The sequence below is a fragment of the Aptenodytes patagonicus genome, chromosome 1, assembly GCF_965638725.1.
Source record: "Aptenodytes patagonicus chromosome 1, bAptPat1.pri.cur, whole genome shotgun sequence".
Taxonomy (NCBI): Eukaryota; Metazoa; Chordata; class Aves; order Sphenisciformes; family Spheniscidae; genus Aptenodytes; species Aptenodytes patagonicus.
Window position 1 is genome coordinate 2664134 of NC_134949.1, and position 20831 is coordinate 2684964.

A 20831-nucleotide genomic window follows, 5' to 3' on the forward strand; every position below is an offset into this window, starting at 1 on the left:
GGTGGGGTCACAGAGATTCATGTCCCCAGCAAGGGCTGTGGTGGTGAGGAGCGAGAGCAGCTGGAAAACTTTTCATTAATTCATGACTCTCTGCTCCGTAGTCTCTTCTGCTGGCTCCAACCCTTCCTCCTTGGGCCAGTTTCTTCCTCCTGCAACCTAGAGAGGAAACCCGAGTGAGTGCCTGAGCTGAGGCATGGGAGGCCTGGGATTAATGTGTATGCTGGAGGCAGATGGATTAACGGAGAGCCAGTGGGATGAAGGACAAGGCTAGCCACCAGGCTGGGATGTGGGGGATGTTTTCACTAGCTGCCGTGGGAGCTGGGAAGGTGAGGGAGAGCTCCTCATACAAGAGAAAGAAAAAGATTCAATTACATGCTGCAATGGTCCCAGTTGCAGTGGGAGGGGGAAGCATGTAGCCCTGGGGTCTTGACTGAATTTCTGCCTGGCAGCAAGATTTTGCACTTTCTGCAGGGCCTGCTGTGCCTCTCTGTGACAAAGCTCAGCTGGGGTGAAGTGATGGGGCTCATCACCATGTCACGATCCTTCAAGCTCTTTGCATGGCGTCTTCCTAGCTTTATGTTGATCCATAACCAGTGTTCCCCTACCACAGCACAGTCCTAGAAGCCTTCTTTTTATACCTCAAGCTAGTCAGCAATGCTTTTCCCCCTGCCACTCAAACTTATCCTACTCTGCAAATAGCCTTGAACAACCTTGTAGTAGCCTTGAGCGAGTAGTACCCCGTGGGATTACTGTTGGGAGTGGTGTTCATGTTGTAAAGATGGGCTCCTAACAGACCTGCTTCATCAGAGCATTTTGTTGGGCTTGCAGCAGTACCACCCGCAGGGTTTCCTTCTGTCTGTTAAAAACAAGGTCCTCGCACAGCAGCTTGTCCCCGAGACTGGCGGCAGCCCTGGGAACCTTCTGCACAGAGAGCAGAAAGCTGTGTTCAGCTCCCTGTCCCACTGGTGAGGATCTGCAGTCACCCGGCCAAAGTGTGGCTAGGAGAGGGGCTGTAAAGAGCATTGGCCAGGCTCTGTGGTTTTTGTGGGGTTTTTTTCCTGTCCCAGTGGCTTCCAGGTACAGTTTTCTCCGTTTAAAGAGTCAAAAGCAAATCGTGACTCTGATTTCTACATTCCCACTGTCCTGACTGCTGCTGTGCCAGCTGTCTGGGTCAGGTGTCCCCTGTTCCGTTATGAGGTTAGGACCCATCAGACCATACCCATGAGCTGTGTGTCCTGTGTGCATTTTGGGACTAAGTGTCATCAGGGCAGTCCAGCACAACATAGCTGTTTGGGACAGGGAATGGAAAACCCAGAATAAACTCTAAACTGCTATGTAGCCAGGACATTGGGACTGGTGAGATTTGTCTCACCAGAAGTCCTTTGTTGGTTGGGTTCATGGTCACTCTACCAACAGAGGTGCTTCTACATGACGTTTCAGGTGTTTTTTAGCTGTTCTCTATCCAAGTACTTCATGCCCTGTTTAACTCGAGAGACAAGGGGAGATCATCGTTCAGCCTTAGTCAGGGAGATGATGCAGTTTCTCTGTGTTCCCGCTTGTTCTGCAGATTCAATGTGACTTTTTCCTGCCTTCCCTCTAGGCTCGTGTAGGAGGGATGGAGTTCTCCCCAGGGATGGTCTACATCTCTCCAGACAGCCCTCTCAGCTTGCCAGCTATTGTCAGCATTGCGGTGGCTGGTGGCCTGCTCATCATCTTCATCGTGGCTGTATTGATTGCGTACAAGCGCAAATCCAGAGAAAGCGACCTCACCCTCAAGCGTCTGCAGATGCAGATGGACAACCTGGAGTCCAGGGTGGCACTGGAGTGCAAAGAAGGTAGGATGAGGAAGGAAGGCTGATGCTGTGTCAGTTTTGGTAGAAGAGAGAGATCCAGCCACAAAGCTTTGAGACAAAATATCGCCAAGGAACAGGAATGTTGAACCCTGTGGGTCTGGCTCAAGCCTGGATCTAAACTGACTTTGCCTATTTTCCCTAAGTCCAGCCTTCCTTCACCCTGTCCAAGCTGTATTTGTTAACTCACAGTCCAGGGAGAGCCTTGGCATATGTCCCTGCGAAAAGGCAATGTTGTAGGAAAGGTGAGACTGCTCTTGTCCACCTTCTTCTTCCTCTCCACAAGTTGCTTCTCCACTTGTACCTTAGTCTTCATGCACGTGGGTCTGAGGGCTTTTCCCATCACAGTTAGGGACATATGGACTGTCATTGCTACATGAGTCGTTCCTTTTTTGTGTCAGCCTTTGCAGAGCTACAGACAGATATTCATGAGCTGACAAGCGATCTGGATGGAGCTGGGATCCCCTTCCTCGATTACCGAACCTACACCATGAGGGTGCTTTTCCCTGGCATTGAAGATCATCCAGTCCTGAGGGATCTGGAGGTAAGAAATCAACATCTCCTGCTTCTGGCTCCTCTCATGCCTCCCTGTTCTGTCCTGAATGCAAGAGATGTTGTGTCAGTGGTGGGGACGTGATGGCTTATAATGCTGTGTCCTACCAGGGATGAAACTTTACCTCATTAAAAAGCCAGGTTGAAAGGGGAAGATGATTGCTGCTATCTTAAATGTTAAATTCTATTTGATCACTCATGTATTTGGAAGAGTCTCATAGATCTATGTGCGTTAGGACTACTGTATTAAGCTCCTCCTTAGTCTTCATCCTGCTGGGGTTTGTTTTTTAGACTGGATTTATTAGTTACAGATGTGCAGGGGACAGGAAAAAAAGTTGTATGGCAGAGCAGCATAGCTGCCTGTGTCACTCCAGCTTTGCACAACACTGACACTACCGAGAAGCCTTTTATCCTGGTAACACCTATAGAAATAACCTGCAGTCACTGAAGGAAGTTCACCTTTGCTGCGCTCTGTGGTTTGCAGGGAAGTCAGAAAAACCACAGCATCAGTCTGCCCATACCCTGCCCACATCTGCCTCCCCTACCCCAACTCTCCGGATGAGAGCGGTGGGAGAACAGTGAGATGTTGCCCAGCACTGTTGGGGTCTGCACACAGCCTGCATTACCTCACTGGCAACGAGGAGTTTGATGGGACCCCGGGTGAGGTCTGCCCATGCCGCAAAACTCCTTCAGGCTTTTGCAGATGGACAGGCTCAGCTCTAGGGATACCTGGGCCAGAGAAGCAGGCGATACACCATGGCCAAGGCCAGGGAGGTCGTTGGCTGAGCTCTCTGCAAAGTCTTTGGCAAGCTCTCAGCTTCAGAGAGGCTCTGGCATGGGCTGGTGAGATTGTTGGAGGCCAAGACCGGAGTTAGTTGGCAGAGGGGAGGAACAGGAGCTGGCGCAGGCAATACCATGCTTGGCTGGCTGTGTAATCAGAGATGCCTGCTCATCTTTGCTCCTTCCCGTCAGGAGAGCCAAAATTCATCAAACTATATGGAGAGAACCATTAAAAAACCCTGATCTGTCAGCAACGAGGACTTGTGGGATTGGGTAGGAGGCTGAGTTACACATTGACTACTGTAGATATTCGCCTTTGGGGTGCAGGTAGAATGGCCTCAAACTGCTTTCCCTCAGGAAGAGTAGTTCAGCAGCTTCAACAAATGAGCACAAGAGATGAGGGGTGATGAATCTCTCTCCCACATAGGTATACACATACACAAACACTTTCATCATACCCACAGCCAGTTACAGTCCCTATATGCATTAACCTCAGCCGGCCGACCACAGAATAACATCTGACCCTTATAGAGGTTTTAAGAAGGATACTCCCATATGCAGATACACACAGAGAGACACAGAGCTAATGTTTCAATCGGCTACCTTTGATCTCTTCTTCCTTTCATTTCATTCATCTTTTTTTTTTTTTCCCTTAATCCCCTGTAAAGCTTCAACAGCTCTTTCGGTGTCAATATCTTTGGCTACCAACATATGAGGGAAGGCAGTTCCCATTCTGCTCCCTTCTCTGTAGCACCTAGAAGGAGTTGCTATTTATTGCAAAAGGCCCCAGCATGGATCCCGCAGTGAGCAGGTCTTACTTATTTCCAGTTCATTTGCTAATTAACTGCTTGCAGATGCAGTAAAAAATACTTTTCTTGTTATTTTTTAATTCTCCATAATAACCTGGGGATAGACAATATTAAATGTTCAAGCAAGTAAGTTAAAATTAATTATTGGCGGGATGGGTGGTGGTTGGTTGGTTGGTTGGTTGTCTTAAGCTATTTACCAAGTAATTTATTTGCTGTATGCAAAAAGAGTTAAGAGCTCTAATTTCCAGAATGAAAAAGTAATGACTCTTTAAGGGGCCTTGCATTAGTTGGTTGTTTAAGCACGCCAGCTTGTTTTGGATTAAAGTGCCGAATCTGGTTGGTTATTAATACATACATGCCTCAGTGACATGTGTTGCTCTGTGTTGAGCCCCTCCAGCTTCAAGGGAAGACTTTTCAAGGGCTGGAACAGCTTCAGCAACATGGAAGAATGAGTTTGGGGTTCTCTATTTAGGCTCCATTTCCATCTAGAGCCAGAAGGACCAGAAAGGGTAAAGCCCACTGTAGGCTGTGGAGTCCAGAGTCCAGTGTTGAGGTCCTAAATTGTTCTATGTAAAAACTAGTTCACCAGCCTCTCACAGCTGAGAAAAATATTAGAGACTTATCAACCTCTCTGTCTCCAAAGCATCTCACCTCCCAAGCCCAGGGGTCCTACCGCAGTGGGACCTCTAAGACAGGTCCTAACTCAGCGTGTCTTCTCATACCTTCATCTACCTAGTTCTTCAAACCAAGGCCCAGCTGCATGCTCACCATCTCAGCCACTGCCTCACTGCATCTCTTAATCTCGTCAAAACCTGACCCTAGGCTCTCTCCCCCATTCACTTTCTTGCTGCCTCTCCCAGCTTCTTAAAGCTGAACCCCAAATCTCTGTAAGCAGGTTTCTTGCAAGGATGAAAAAGAGGTGTTTGGCGGCGATAGAGTGAGACTTCAGTCTGACTACAATAAAAATACAATATGGTATGGTACCACATCCAGGCATTAGCAATCTCTTTTTGATGTACTGTTCAGGAAGGGAAACACAAGGTTGGAAAGTAATCATCTGGCTGTGGCTAGGAGGTCTCTCAGGCTTCCTAATCATCAGATGACATATGGACTCTCTTCCTTTTTTCAGGACTATCCTGTGATGCAGAAAGAAGGACTCACCTGCCTGCTAGATGCAAGACTTTTTTTTTTTTTTAATTGTTTCTGCTGTTTGAAGCAGCTTTTCCCTTTTCCCTGTCTCAGAACTGACTTCTGCTTGATATCAAAGTGTATAGTTGGAGGAGCTGGAGGGATGAGGGCAGAGAGGTAGCAAAGAGTGTGTGACCCATTTGGGAGAGGTCTCACAGAGGGCAGTGACTGAAAGGTATAAAATCCCTTTCTTCTTGTGCAGGTCCCTGGCTATAGGCAGGAACGGGTGGAGAAAGGCCTGAAGCTCTTTGCTCAGCTCATCAACAACAAGGTTTTCCTACTGTCCTTCATCCGCACACTGGAGTCCCAGCGCAGCTTCTCCATGAGGGACCGTGGTAATGTGGCCTCACTGATCATGACGGTGCTGCAGAGCAAGCTGGAGTACGCTACTGATGTCCTCAAACAGCTCTTGGCCGACCTCATAGACAAAAATCTGGAGAGCAAGAACCACCCCAAACTGCTGCTCCGGAGGTAAGGATGCCTGGGGCTGGAGTGAGCTGGGCTGGGCAGCCTGTGCCCCGCCGTCTAACATAAGCATGCTAGTCATCTTTGGAGGAAAGGAGCAAATTGGCTTGATTTTTGTTTGTGCAGCAGGGTGTGAAATCAGAATGATATACAGCCACAGTTCACGTGACCCCGTAGGGCTGGCACGAAGCTCTTTGCAGAGAAAGGTGAATAATGAAAGTAGGGCTGAATGAAGACTGTATCGCTCTCCCTTTCTTGTTTCCTGGTCATTTAAGACTTCCTGACAGAGCATTCCTTTCAGCAAGTGTGTCTGTAGATCTTGCTCCATCTCCTCCCTAACCAAAAAGTAGTCAACGATTAAAGGTTACAGAACTGAACTACCTCTGGATTTTAATGTGGATCTTCCAGAAAGCTTCATAAGGGCAGCAAGAGCCCATGCCTCCTAATCCTTATTTTGGACTCTTTGTGTGCTTAAGACATTCATTTATGCTTATGTTTCCTTTTAACCTGAAAATTCCAATTGCATTGTGTAGGACCTATGAGTATGTCACATAGAACAGACTGTACCATAGAATCATAGAATCATAGAATCATTGAGGTTGGAAAAGACCTCTAAGATCATTGAGTCCAACCGTCAACCCAACACCACCATGCCCACTAAACCATGTCCCTAAGCGCCTCATCTACTCGTCTTTTAAATACCTCCAGGGATGGGGACTCCACCACTTCCCTGGGCAGCCTGGTCCAATGTTTAACCACTCTTTCAGTAAAGACATTTTTCCTCACGTCCAATCTAAACCTCCCCTGGCATAACTTGAGGCCGTTTCCTCTCGTCCTATCGCTTGTTACTTGGGAGAAGAGACCGACCCCCACCTCGCTACAACCTCCTTTCAGGGAGTTGTAGAGAGCGATGAGGTCTCCCCTCAGCCTCCTCTTCTCCAGGCTAAACAACCCCAGTTCCCTCAGCCGCTCCTCATCATTCTCGTTCTCCAGACCCCTCACCAGCCTCGTTGCCCTTCTCTGGACACGCTCCAGCACCTCAACGTCCTTCTTGTAGTGAGGGGCCCAAAACTGAACACAGTATTCGAGGTGCGGCCTCACCAGTGCCGAGTACAGGGGCACGATCACTTCCCTGCTCCTGCTGGCCACACTATTGCTGATACAGGCCAGGATGCCATTGGCCTTCTTGGCTGCCTGGGCACACTGCTGCTGCACTCTGCTGATATGGTACACAGACTGTACCATATCCCTGGTAAGTCAGCTGCTGCCTTCTCCTGCCTGGGACATGGACTGCCCTGCTGCGTTTCTTGTTCATGAGTTAACTACAGACACATGGAGACTCTTCTTCAGCTGCATTGTGGGATCTTCTGTCTCTCCCTGAGCATTGGCACTGGGAGCTTGTTGAAGCCAGTACCAGAGCTGAGCAGGACAACAGAACTGGTTTCGTATCAGGCACAAGTTTGGGTTGGTGCTTCTTGGCCAGGTCTAAGGTTTAACTACCAGGGTTGTATGGGAACCCTTGAATTAGAAATCTACTGCTTCATAATTAATGTGCTTTCTCTGCCTAGGGAAATGCTGCCTCTTCTCCCTTTGGGATCATATTCAGCCCCTTTTCATGGTCTGAACTAATGCTTCTGATTCAAGCCAGGACCCTAAGTAAAATCAGGGGGAGTCTACTGGAGATGGATGGCTTTTGCCACTGCTCAGAGCCAACTTTGAGGAGCTCTCAGCTGATTGCGATGGACAGCTTGGGCAGGGAAGAGATCTGTGTTGCCTGCTGGGAGGGTTTTCATCTGGCACACAGCCCACTATGGAGAGCCAGCAAAAAAAGGAGGAGAAGGCACTTCCTGGCATTCAGGGTAGCAAAGCCAGGGGCAGAGACTGGACTTTGCTTTGGTGTCAGTTGACTCCCTGATGCAATTCAAGCCCTACAGCCTGGCTGGTGACCTCCCTCCAGCTGTCCCCAGGCTTCCTCTCTGTGCTTCTCCTCTGATGCTGGGTGGCACTGCCTCCTTCCAACTGTCTCCTCCCTTCATTTTCTCCTTTTTCTTCCCCTTTCTCCATCTCTTTATCTTCCCTGGTTGTTCATTCCTGTCTTGTCCTGAGCATCCCATCTTCCTTCTTTCTCCTTCTTCCAGCTCTTTTCTAATTCTAGTCCTCTTTGTTGGAAATGAAATGTGGCCTTTGGAAGGAGAGACAGTGAACAAAGAAGGCACCTCCACTGTTCCAAGCTCTAAAAACACAAGGAGAAGTCAGAGATGTGTTTTGTGCTCTGAGATGGAGGTCCTGCACTGAGCAGCACCAGAACAGAGTCTGCCAATGAACACGTGAATAGCTTAGTGCCTTGGGATTCAGATGTTGGTGTGAGGTCCCCAGACAATTAGTTGGAGCAGCTGGATTCAACTTGATGCTTCCCCTCCCTCCCTGTGACTCTGTGGATGGAAGGGAATCTTCCAACACCTTTCTGCAGTGTTGGTTTTGGGGGGTATTTGACAGGAGGAAGGAGCTGGCTGGAATGGTTTTCCCACCTCGCCTGTGTCCAGTGTTCATCCCTCATGACATCTACAGCCTCAAAGAGATCAAAGTTGTCAGGGCAGAGAGCAACAACACAATGGGATTGCAGTTCTTTTTCTCATGGTAATGCTAAGTTTGCACCATGTGATGGGGTCCTAGGTGTCACACTAGGGAGTGTCGGAAAGAGCACTCTTCTGGGTGACATTCCCTACGAGGAGCTCAGACCATGATAAGCGTGGGGATTGCTGGAATTGAATATCATACCATGACCACTGGAGAACAGCAGCTAGGTGATTTTGACCAAGGGGAATAAAGGGCAAACAGGCTGGTTTGGACAGAGGCAACCTCTAGGCAGAGACACAGCAATGATCACTGTAGACAAAGAAAATACAGCATTAATCTGGTAGCAAACTGGGACCATATCACCTCTTTGGTTGCAGGCAAGAGAAGAGGACTGACAACAGACACCCCTATTATCACTCCTTCCCCTACCATCCCCACCATTTAAGTCAGATGTGCCCGTGAGAACAGAGAAATCCCTGTGGACACCAGGCAAAAGATCAACTGTGTTTAGCTAGGGAAGGGACCATCATTTTGTGTTGGTGGACACTCTTTTCAGGCAAGGTTGCTGGCTGGTTCCAAGCATACAGCTCCAGTGATGCAAACCTTTCCCCTTGCAAGTCCCATGCTCCAGAGGAAGCAAGATCAACTTTATGCTGAAGGACTAGGGAACCTAAAAAGCGAGCTGCAGCCTTAAGTGAGAACCCCTGGGTGGCTTTGGTGATAGCCAGGACAAGGAAGACCCACTTTAATTCATCCAGGCAGGGACTCTTGCTTTCTTCTTGAGCAGCACCAGTGCATGTACTGGAGCCAACACAGATTTATCCTGTGCTCCTGGTGCCCAAACCACATTTACAGGTCTGAGTCGGTCCTTCTGTAGGAAAAGTTCACCCTGAAGGCTTGAGATGGATTTTTGTCTGATTGAGGACAGAGTGTTCAAGGGCAACAGGATGAGCTCTGTGACTGTGCCACATATTGATACATTGAGGAGTATAATCACTCCCAAATGCCAGGGAGATAATCAGTGCCAGATAACTATTCTCTGGTGATTTAGATCTGTCTGTCTGTCTGTCTTAAGTATTTATATAGCCTACTTGTCATATGGCCTAACTCTGAGCTCCTCATATTTGATGGATTTATCCTTCCTGAGCTCCTCTGAGAAGGTTTCCTCAAATGTTGTCATCTCCATTTCATTGATGGAGAAACTGAGAAACAGACAGATGGGGACTTCCCTAGTCACAAGAGAATCGACAGGGCAGTAAGGATTTGCCTGAAGGTTTCCTAAATCCAAAGCTAAAACAGAGAGCCTAGGACACGCTTAATCCTGATGGTGTCATGCCAGACTTTCCATGGGGCTCAGAGATCTGGGCAGTAAGATGGACAAAGCCAATCTTTTGACTGGCCCTTTGATATGACCAGCATGAGTAACTCATTTCCAATTTGCTTTTTCTCCTGGGCTGATTTTAGGACAGAGTCTGTGGCTGAGAAAATGCTCACCAACTGGTTCACCTTCCTTCTGTACAAGTTCCTCAAGGTAAGAGGAGGAGCATGGATGAACAGCTGCTTTAATGCATTTCTTCTTGGCAAGGTTTAGTTGGGGCAAAAACTTCCCAGATATAAGGGGAAAGGGTTTTATCCTCAGGAGAGAGCTCACTGCCTAATGGGAGAGGGGCTGTTTTCTGATCCAGGGAGAACAAAGAGGGACAGTTTGTTAGAGAGGCAGCCTGTTGGTCTAACTCCTGTACGGAGGTGGGATCTAAGGGTCAGTGCTGAAACATGAAGGATTTCAGAGCCTGGTGGAGACCTGTATTGAAAACGCTCTCCTTTTACTAGCAGACTCAGATCTCCATCGCATGATGACCCATATTTTCAGCGTATAGTGGCTGGACATCTCCTACCACCCCAATTCAGAGGCAGTACTGAGGCCTAGTGCCTCCATCATACCCAGGGCCTCCATCATACTTAACCTGCTCTACCCAAACCATAACCAGATCCCTGCTTAGTTTAATTTAGGGCCAAGCCCAAGCTCTTCTTGGCATAAGGCTGCCTCAAGCCTGCCCTGGGCATGGCCATACACCCGCTGAGTACAGAGGGCTGGACGCAATACACCATGTAAACCTGACTGCTGCATCCAGAGCCCAGCAGGGGCTGAGCCCGTTGCTGCTTTGTATCCCAGTGGGAGGTAGGGTTGGCTTTGCAGGGTGCTCATCAGCAAAACAGCGAAAAGACTTGAGACACCCCCTGAGCCCTCTCGTTCCTCCTGGAGGGCCTCCTTGGGGTGGTGTGTGGTAAAAAAAAGAGGCTTTCAGCCTTTGAGACCTGCCGCTGACTGCTGTGTGATGGCAGTTTCCTCTTGGGGACCCACACTGAGCCTCAAGCACGCTAATTGTCAAGGCACCAAACTCAGAGCCAGCCTTTTTGGAAGGAGCTGGGCTCTGCACCTCTCCGCCACTCCCAATGCAGTTGCTAGAAATCCCTACACCTTACAGCCCCGTTTGGACAGAACAGCCACCCTCTGCCTGGCAATTCAAGGCTTTACAAATCAATCCTATTCCCCTGAACCTTCCCCAGGCACAACCAGCCCAAGGATGAATACATGGGAAAGTTTTGAAGGTCCCTGGAAGGTAACTTCAGTGACTTCAGTATCAGATTCCTGCTTTCAGCTGAAAGGAAAGGATATAAGGAGGTGACCCTCTAAAAAGCTGCTTTTATAATAGGCTTTTTTCACCCCACTCAGCTACTTGTCTTCTTGCCTTAGCCTGAACAGAGGCCTGATAAGGGCAAGAGGCAGGCACACAGAAGCAATATGCTGCTGGCAGATAAGCTAATTAAGTGGGAGACAGGTGTAGGAACTGAGAAAGGGGCCACTTTGCTTCAGATTATTAACTTGTTTTTGCTGGGATTTACACCAGAGGAAAATGACCTTGCTCATTGAGTTGGGACAAACTGCAAGAGGAGAGGGCAAGGTGGGGAGGAGAGGAGGAAAGATGGAGATATGAAGGGGAAGGGAGGCAATAGAAGAAAGCACGAGGAGAGGTGCATGGCAGCAGATGCGCAGAGGGAGGGCAGCAAGGGAGGAGAGCCTAGGAAAAGTGTGGGAATAGGAGTGCAGTGAGTGCGAATGATGGGAAGGAGAAATTAGGGAGAGGTGTGCTTTGCTGGCCCTGCCTGTGGGCTGCTTGTTGCTGTCCTGTGCTGGGCCCCACACATCTGACATCACTGATGCAACCTTACAGAGCCAGGGGCACATCTCCCCTGGGTCATGGAGCTGCTCCTGCCTGAGCATCCCTATTTGCCTCCAGCATGAGAGTGCTCAGGGAGACTGTGGACTCTGCCCAGACACCGAGGACAGGTCACCAGCAGTCCATCTCCCTTTCAGACCTGTCTCCAGGTCTTCTGGGACCCATCCCACCACCTGCTCCAGTGGAAAGCTCTGGCCTGGTGGCAATCACTTGAACAGCTCCTACAAGGCTCTGCAAGCCTCAACATTGCCGGGGACCACTGACACCTTTGTCCCGTGACAGGACACTCGAGAGGGCTGGTTGCACTCTGTAGAAGTGGTGGGTCACCTCTATTCCCGGGCTGTATGGAATAGACTGATTTCTACTGATGCATCTGCCTCAAGTGGTTGGGGATGGCAAGCCGTGGCAGTCATTGAGATGCTATGTAGGTTGGGTTCTGACCTCTGCTCCTCCTGTTTCACCTCACGGTTGTCTCTTACCTCTGCAGGAGTGTGCTGGTGAACCTCTGTTCTCCCTTTTCTGTGCCATCAAGCAGCAGATGGAAAAGGGTCCCATCGACTCGATCACTGGGGAGGCCCGGTACTCTCTGAGTGAGGACAAGCTTATCCGACAGCAGATTGATTACAAGACACTGGTGAGTGCTCTGAGCACACCTTCCTATGGGCTTGTCCAGCCTCTTCTAGCAAAAGGGGATTTAGAGAAAAGAAGCCAGTGATGGGCGTGCTGACCCTCTGGGACAATTTATTGTTGCAACCCAGCAGGGTAACCCTGCTGAAGACTGACTAGTCGCATCCCCTAACACAGCAAGGTTTGTGGCTGAAGCATCCCCTTGCAGAGCATGTTTGCAAAGACGGCTGCTTCCAAGTTACTTCCATTGTGCCCTGCCCCATGCCCAGAGCACCTCCAGCTCCCCAAAGGCATTGCCTGTTCTCTGAAAGCATCTGCACTCATTGCAGGGCGGGCCGACATTGCCAATCCTTTACCATTCCTTGGATTAGGTGAGGTCCGGCAGCATTGGAAGACAAGTGTGAACCTTGTGTCATGAATACGTCTGTGAATGTGACGACAATAGATATGGGCAATTTACTCTGTTCTGTTAGACAAAATACTTCCCAGTATCTACCCCTTTTCCCTGGAATGATGCCCACCCTTCCAACATCCCTCTGAGTTGTAAGTCAAAGGTAACAGCCTTCCTACAGCAGAAAGGTGGGGTTGTCACTGCAAGTTGTCACCACCCTGAGCTCTTCCCTGGGAGGAGTGTGAAGTTCATGGTGGGGTTTCTTCCTCCTTTCTCTTGGGACCACCTGTGGGTATTTTGATCCCCCCTCTCCCCATCACCTGCTTCCTCTTCCCTGGTCCCCAGTGCCAGTGGCAGAGCTGCCCAGCGCCCAGCCCGGGCACACAAAGGGCTGGTGTTTGTTGGGCAGTGCCTGCCCGGGGTGGCAGCCCTTGGCCATGCGGGGTGTCCCCACTGCTGAGCTCAGGCCCTTGTCCATGGGACACTTGTGATCACAGGGACACCCAGCTCAGGGCACGGCAAGCCCAGAGCCATCCTGAGACCTTGTGGTGTTGGGTCAGTGCAAAGCCTGTGGCCTCCTGCAAGTTACAGCAAAAATAATTTTTATGAGGTTGTATCGCAAGGGTCTTCTCTAGAATAATCCTCAACAGAAAAAAAAAAAAAAAATCTGTTTCTCCAATGAAGATTTCAACATCAAGGAATATGTTAGAGGTACACAGTGGAGGGACCTATTAGGTCTTCTCTAGAGCTGATGCAGCCATTCCTCTTGAGCAAGCACAAGTCAAAGAAAAATGAACTTGATTTAAAGATTTCAAGGGAAAGAATATTAATCCTTGTCACTGAGTCATTTGCTTCAAAATATAATTGTCTGCATGGTGGAAGATATACATTGCATATGTCCAGCTTTAGCTTCTACTCTGAGATTACACCCTTTTCCCACTTGATTAAAGAACAATTAAAGACCATTAGATATCTCTTCTTAGTGTAAGTGTTTGTGGGCCTTCACTTTTTCCTGGATACTTTAAATCCACTGAGCTTCTAAGTCTCTGTGGGATGAAGAACACTTTCCAAGTCTTCAATGATCCTTCTAAATTCTTTATTTCCCATGTCGTTGTTCTCAGAAAACCCCAACCCCAAATTTTAGGATGGTCAAAAGATGCTCTGAACTTACCAGATTATTTTGTTTGCACTTTCAAATGAGGGACCTTCATCTCACTTAACTTTAGCTAGCTGTGAGAGCTGTGTCCAGTCGATATTAGTTCCTTGACCTGTCTTAGATCTTAGCTCAGATGGGCTGATGCTAGAAATGCCTGCTTTTCTTCAGTAACTACAGGCGGTCTAGAGGTGAGCTTTGATAGAACACAAGTCTGATGGGGGGGTAGACTTTATTCTTATGTAAGACCACAATTTTATTTTGCATATTAAAAATGTGACTTTCCTATTAAATCGGCAGCGTAGTGCTTCTTTTCTATTACGTGTGGTTGTCTAGCAATTTGGAGGCCTGAACTCACATGGAGAGAGTGAGCAAAAGGAAGAAAAATGCAGACACAGAGTGATCGCTTTCACCAAAGGAAATCCCTTCGATCCTTTTAGGCTTGATATAAAGCAGCCAGCAAAGGGTAGTAATTATACATCAGCCTGAACAAAGCTCTCCTCCATTCGCTTTGTGTCGTTTGATGTTAATCAGCTCTCCCTCTTACATCTCAAGAGCAGACAAATATATCCCGATAGGAATCTCAGCAGATTTACAGAGATCAGCTTCAGTGAAGGAGATTAAGAAGCAGCAGAATATGAATAGCATTGTTCTTCCTTTCTGTTTCTCTTTTTTTCTGTTTTATTTTGTCCTTCCTCTACCTTCCTTACGCAGTCTGTCATCTTTTATTAAAAATATATAGTAACAAAATAAAGCAAGAACTGATTCAGTATTTGTAATATAGGAATTCCCTCAATGTCTCCTGCTCTCTACCAAATGCACGTGGTCACCACTGTGAGTTTGCAGTGTGTGCAGCTAAAATTCATTGGGTTGTTCATGTTTCATGAGTGCTAGATGACGGCTTGACTGAGTTAAATCACAATTCCAGCAGCATGGCGCATTGAAACAGGCTGTTTATTGTCATTATTCCAGGAAGACAAGGCCAGGGCTTCTTTTGGAAGGCATTTATCCTTTAGCTTTCATTAATCATGACTAAATATTTTAAGTCATGGTTTCAAATATGGTTTGAGTGAAAAGCAGATCCAAAGGAATTGACATATCCAGGGAGAAGAAAGAAGACAGAGCACTTTCAGACATCTGGAATTACTGATTTTACAATACACACCTCATTCACTAAATTTAGATTGTTTCAGTCTGATTTCTCTCCAAACCAGATAGCTCCAATCTGCCAGGTCCTACAGTTCTCCCAGGAAGCAGCCCTCCGTGGCCTAGGGTCTTCGCAGTCTATAACAATTTCTGTACTTACTGGATTTTTCAGTCCCAGAGAAATTGAGCAAGTTACAGGTGTGATTTACTAGAATAAATGTGTTGCAGCTAACCATTAGGTCTTCTCCCTACTTCTCCTCAAAGAAACACTCTCTTGTGTTAATGTCTTCGCTAGCAGTCAGTGCTCGTCATCTCTGGTCTGCAGTGTTATTAAAAACCCAGCTAGATTATTCTGTCTATGAGAGACAGGAAGATCTCATCCCTGCTGACTGCCATCTGCCTTTGCCAGAATCCATGATTTTTTAACCATTCACCAAACCAGAGTCCAGATGCAAAAACCTCACTCCCTACTGCCACTGCTCTGCTGTCACTGGGAGATGAAAGACCATCCGTCTCCTGTGTCAGCTTCATTTCTGTTAATACAAATAATGCAGGAGAGCAAAGACCTTGATGTGTATCGAAAGCTATCAAGAGTATTGGCTAATTAGTGCTTGGGGGTGGTAGGTGAGAGCTGCCCAGTATGTCTTGAGGAGTGGCATGCTCTGCGTGCTCCCTGCACACCTCGGCGGCTCCAGTGCTGAGAGCCTAATTGGATCATCTCTCCTGACAACATATTCTGGATGGATAAAGATGCTTTGAGCTGCCTTTGGTTAAGGCTTTTCAGGGAATTTTGGTGGCAGGGAAGAAGCCACTACTGAGATATAAGAAGGCTCTCCCATGCTTGGTCTCTTTGGGGGTCTTTCTCCTCCTTGCTCACTGCCAAGCCTCACTGTATGCTAGCCTCCTTGGACCTTCCTTAGCCCAATCTAGAAGGGAGAGAAAGATGTCTGTCCCCAGGACAGAAACTGTAGTGATGTCCTGGTCTCAGGGCAGACCACTCAAACACCGCAGAGAACTCAGAGCCAGGGTCCCCATATGAGTAATCACAAGCTGTGCCTTTATTATTTCAATGCCAGTAATCCATAGTGGAGATCAGGGCTTAGCTGTGCTAGGCATTGCATGTGTATATACACTTAGAGACAGCTCATGGCTGGAAGGGCTGGCAGACAAAAAAAGCCCAAGGATGTAAAAAAAGGTCAATAAACACAAATCCAGTGAGATGATGTGCCCCGAGGTCATACACAGTCAGTGGGAGAGCAGGGCTCAGAAGTTACTACTCCGCTTGCTCCCAGTCCCATACCTTTTCATGTTGACCCCACAACTGGCACCGTCCTTATGTTATGCTGACACAGACCTCAATGCATGACGGAACAGTGGTGCCAAGTGCTGGTGTCCTCTCAGTGACAAAACATTCAGCACCTCCTTGAGTGACACTGAAGTTTCCTCTCCCCTTCACCCACCTTGCTAGCTCTGCCCCGTAGGGCTCAAAGGCAGGTAGTGGGTGACGGAGCAGTAACAGTGAATGCATTCAGGAGATCAGCATCGCAAAACTTCCCTCAGACTGACTAATGCAGGAATACAACACAGGCCATCTCAGGGATCTCTTCCCCACCAGTTGACGTTGAAATTGTATTGACATAGCTGAGCAGCACTGCAGGAGCGATGGGATTAGTTCTCTGTCTTACATTGGTTGTTATGAGGACAGCCCTGGGTGAAGCACAGGGCAAACCTTACTCTTCCAGTGAGACTGGAGCATGTGAGCTCTGCTAAATGGATAAAGCCAATGCTTAGATTTTTTCTCTCCTGGTCACCTCCTACCAGGGACAATCTATAGAAAGCTGGGGGGACAACAGAGGAAACCCTTGGGAGGATTTCCACAGGAGTGGTAGGAATCTCTCTCTCCATTGCAGACACCTTATTATGATTAGGAGCTTCAGTCTGTTGGATGGGGAGCAGAGATTTTCAATCATCTGAGGTGTAAGGATGACTTCTATAAGGCCCGTGACAATCTCCAAAGAAGAGCCATGTAGTGCGTGCAGTACACAGGTGCAGCCTGCAAAATTCCAGGTCTTTGTACTGAGAAAAGTTTAGTGCTCCACAAGAGAATAGTTGGAAAATACCAACTGAGAGTTGATGTGAAGCCTGGGGCATATATGTCAAAGCCACTGTGCTCTGGGAAGGGTGTTGCTTTCTATAAGCAATGCTTGAATTCCCTAAAATATTGAAAGGAGCCTCTTGACTGTCGTTGATATGAACACACTGGAGTTCAGGGGTTTACAGGTACTACCAGCTGCCCCCATCTATGCTTGAGACCACTAAGAGCAAACTTCTCTCTGCACAGCCCTTTGAAACATTGCCTTCCCTGCTCCTTCTTCTTCCAACTGAGCCAGAAAAGAGGAGAGCAAGGGCTACTGTAGTCAGGGCATGAATGATCGTGGCTCACCCAGGCAGAGTTTTTCTGCCATCTCCCAAAGTTGGCACCCCGTGAAGTTCAAGGGCAACCAAGTTATAAGAGCAAATCACCTTTTGTCAGCTTCCAGCTGGATGATGGTCTACCTTGCATGGTGGGTACTGGTGTGGTGGGCACTGGTCAGCACCTGCAGGAGATGCTGGCCATTCTGGACCAGCAGCTAGATGCCTGGCAGGGTAGCCCAGATTATGTTAAAGAGTACTAAGTGCCTTCATGTGGGGAACTGAACTGAACCCCAGCTGTTTGCATCAGAGAGGAATCACACCACACAGCTTGCTCTGACTGGCATCAGCTCAGTTCACCTCAGCTGAGCTCAGATCGCTGAGAGAGACCTGCAGAGCAACTTGGTCTCCAGAACCATGTGTGACCCTCATAGCACTCTCAAAAGAGCTGTCCTAGCCTGCCGTCACTGCTTCATTTCCCTACAGATGTGCAATGGGAGGGAGCAACTAAAAACCTCAACACTGGAGGCATTGCAACAGTGCTTTTTATGTATAGTTCTGTGATCCTTTGAGATGAAAGATGCCACAGAACTGTAAATCTGTGCCGTTGTTATTATTATCTGAACTGATGCTTCTTCAATACTTCTGGAAGTGACATATAAATAATAACATTATGATCTAATCGATATCTCATATTTACATCTCCCCTTTCATCCGGAAAGATCACAGAGCTCTTTGTAAGCAATATCTTCACAAGTCCCTCTTAGTTGAGCGTAACAGCACCAAAGGAAGCCTGGTGAGCCAATATATAATTATACTGATATGATTTCACCCAGTTTCAAGCCACTTTGAGATCCCACTGCATCTTAGTAGGTTAAGATGGAAAATGATGGAGAGTTCAGTACCTATTGCATACTACAGAATAGAATTTACAGTCAAGGTAGAATTTGTCTAAGGCATCAAAACTAACATGTCTGCACTTGTAAAAGTGGCACAGGAACATTTAATGACCGTATATAGCCAGGAGCATCACTGAACACTCCTTCCAAGTGCAAAGGTGTGCTAAGTTTATAAAAGTTTATAGACTTCACACTCCAGTAACCAGGAGAGAGCAGAATGCTCGACAAAGACATGGCCAAGAGTTAGTGGGCAGATTGCTGTTAAACACTGTGTGTATGTGTTTAAGGCACCCCTCCCTCCCTCACCACCCCATATGCTTTGCATTTACTCTTGGGCAGAGTCTTTGGAGAAAATGATATTCTCCTTCTGAGAAATGAGAGGCCTCTCTAGTTGGGTCAATTTTCTTGTTCTCTATGTGAAAGCAAAAGGTTTTGTTGTTGTTATTTTGTGTTTCTTTTTTTAAGAAGCCCTGCATTTCAAATTAATAGCGTTCTTCTGAGAAGGGTCTTGGTCAGTCCTGTGCTGTGCAGAAGATGGAGAAACTTAAGTTTGAGAGATTAAAGAGTACTTTTACCTGAATTGTCAATGTCAGGTGGCAATGCAAGGAGGCCACTACTGAATTAGGTCACCTTGCCAGCTCTCTAGGGAGCAGGGAATGGATCAGAGGCCAAGGAAAGCTCTGGAGAACCCTTTGGATACCAGTTCTGCTCCAACCAGGGTCAGGCCTGGCTGCATGTTTAATGGTTTCTATGAAAAGAGCGTGTCAATGACCGTTGTCTGGTACCATGTGGTGAATGCCATTTTTACTGAAAGCACCAGAACCTGAGCTGGTACTCATGGGATTTCTGGTATTAATATAGCAAAGACACCAAGGAGATGAGGCTGAAATGTAAGGGGCTGTTCCCACAGATATAGTAGTTTCACTTCACAGAGACAAGTGGCGTGAGACACAAGTTCAGAAAAACCTTCACATCAGCCCCAAATCACTGGCTGAAACATCTGGGAACCCACAGCACTTAGCTGAGAGCCAAATTCCGAGTTACCTTTAATTCACTGGGCACAGACAGTGGTAAGGGTTGAGAGCAGCACAGGCACGGATGGATGCAATCCCCCTGCGTGAAACCAGGTCTATGTGCCCTCTCAAAGAAAGGAATACTCTTGGTGTACATTTTCCACCTTATTGCACTCTAGATCCCTCTGGCTTGTAGGACGCAGGGACCTGCAAGAAGGTGGGTGCGTAAGGGTGGCCACAGGGTACTCGTGCTGCTGTGAAATGCACAGTGGGTCTGACTGCATCTCTCTCAGGTCCTGAGCTGTGTGAACCCCGACAACGTGAACAGCCCCGAGATCCCGGTGAAGATCCTGAACTGTGACACCATCACGCAGGTCAAGGAGAAAATCCTCGATGCCATCTTCAAGAACGTGCCCTGCTCCCACCGGCCCAAAGCTGCTGATATGGACCTGGGTATGTGAGTGCACAACGGGCCCTGATTGCCCCCAGGCAGGGGGGAGAGCGGAGATGGGAGACAGCCAAACGCAATCTAGACACTGTTTGCTGGGGCAAGTGCCACGTCTCCAGACTGGGTGTACCCTTGGTGCTTGTGCAAGGCAGAGCAGCAGCAATGGTGAGAGGGCAGAAAAGAGGATTAAACTGAGGCATATGCTCCTGGCTTATGAAATCTTTGGCCCTGAGAACTTAAAAAGACCGGTAGCCATCCTGCTTTTCTGCCCACAGAATTCAGCTCGGACAAGGGTATGGAAAAGGCATGACTGGGGTGATTCTCGCTGTCCTGCCAAAGACTCCTGGAAAAAGCACCAAATGCCCAGGGTGGTGGTGTCAGCAGTGTTCAGGCTGCAGAGATTTATTCCTCGCTCTTTCCTGAATAGTGAGGGTTTGGATTATATATATATTCTTCCTGAGATAGTCACAGCCCAAGCAGTATTAATTACTTGTTGTGCGGGCACAGGAAAGGGGATGAAGCATCCTCTGTTGAGTGGGCTGCATCCATCTCACCCCTGACTGCTTCCCTCTCCTGCCAGCGCCCCACCGCCACCAGCAGGGCCGGGAGCTGCTGCTCTGAGGTTTCCTTTCTGCAGAGGACTAGGAGGTCTTAAGGAAAGATTAGTCCCTCTGTTAATGTATTCATGTGGGTTTTTTTCAGTGGTTTGCTCCTTCGTGCATTGGTCTGCTTGGAGGGTGGAAAGAGCTGCAGCAGCTTCACTTGCGTTTCTAGGCAGTTGTGCTTTTGATCTATGGGGCACACAGGGAGCTGTACAGCTCAGTGCAGGCGTGCCTCTGAAGCCAAAATCTATTTCTGCCCAAAATCTGGAGCAAGGATGCTGGGAGGAGTGAGATGTCTGAAGTTGGGGTCCAGAGGCAGATGTGATACTACACCTGGAGGCTACTACGGAATAATGTAGAAAAATCTGCTCAGGACATTGCTGAGGTGTCTGATAGGGAGCTGGGGACGGTATTGTGGCTGTATCTGCCAGAATGTGCCCTCAGTGACCTTCAGTGAAAGAGACTTGAGTGGAAAATGATGGAGTCTATAAAACCCAGCAAAGTAGAAGAGGAATCAAAAGGAGAAGGAACGGACTGGCACCAAGAAACAATTCACGGCAGTAATGGAGGCAGGAATGAGAAGTCAGGGATTAAAGTTGTGTCTATATGTGTGTGCGTATGTGTAGGGGAGGAGGGAATTCCTGACAGAAATTGCAGCAAGATTCCTGCTCATGAAAGGC

General features: G+C 48.0%; 1 protein-coding gene across 2 annotated transcripts in view; it reads left to right on the top strand.

Moving 5' to 3' along the window:
• The window catches only part of PLXNA4 (plexin A4), a 472614-nt gene that overhangs the window by 415239 nt on the left and 36544 nt on the right, over positions 1-20831 (top strand). For both annotated transcript variants that reach the window (XM_076346806.1, XM_076346900.1), the window contains exons 20-25: positions 1601-1835; positions 2252-2394; positions 5382-5650; positions 9686-9752; positions 11948-12094; positions 19395-19554. In XM_076346806.1, the coding sequence (XP_076202921.1) occupies positions 1601-1835; positions 2252-2394; positions 5382-5650; positions 9686-9752; positions 11948-12094; positions 19395-19554 (1021 nt within the window). The remainder of the gene's footprint in view (positions 1-1600; positions 1836-2251; positions 2395-5381; positions 5651-9685; positions 9753-11947; positions 12095-19394; positions 19555-20831) is intronic.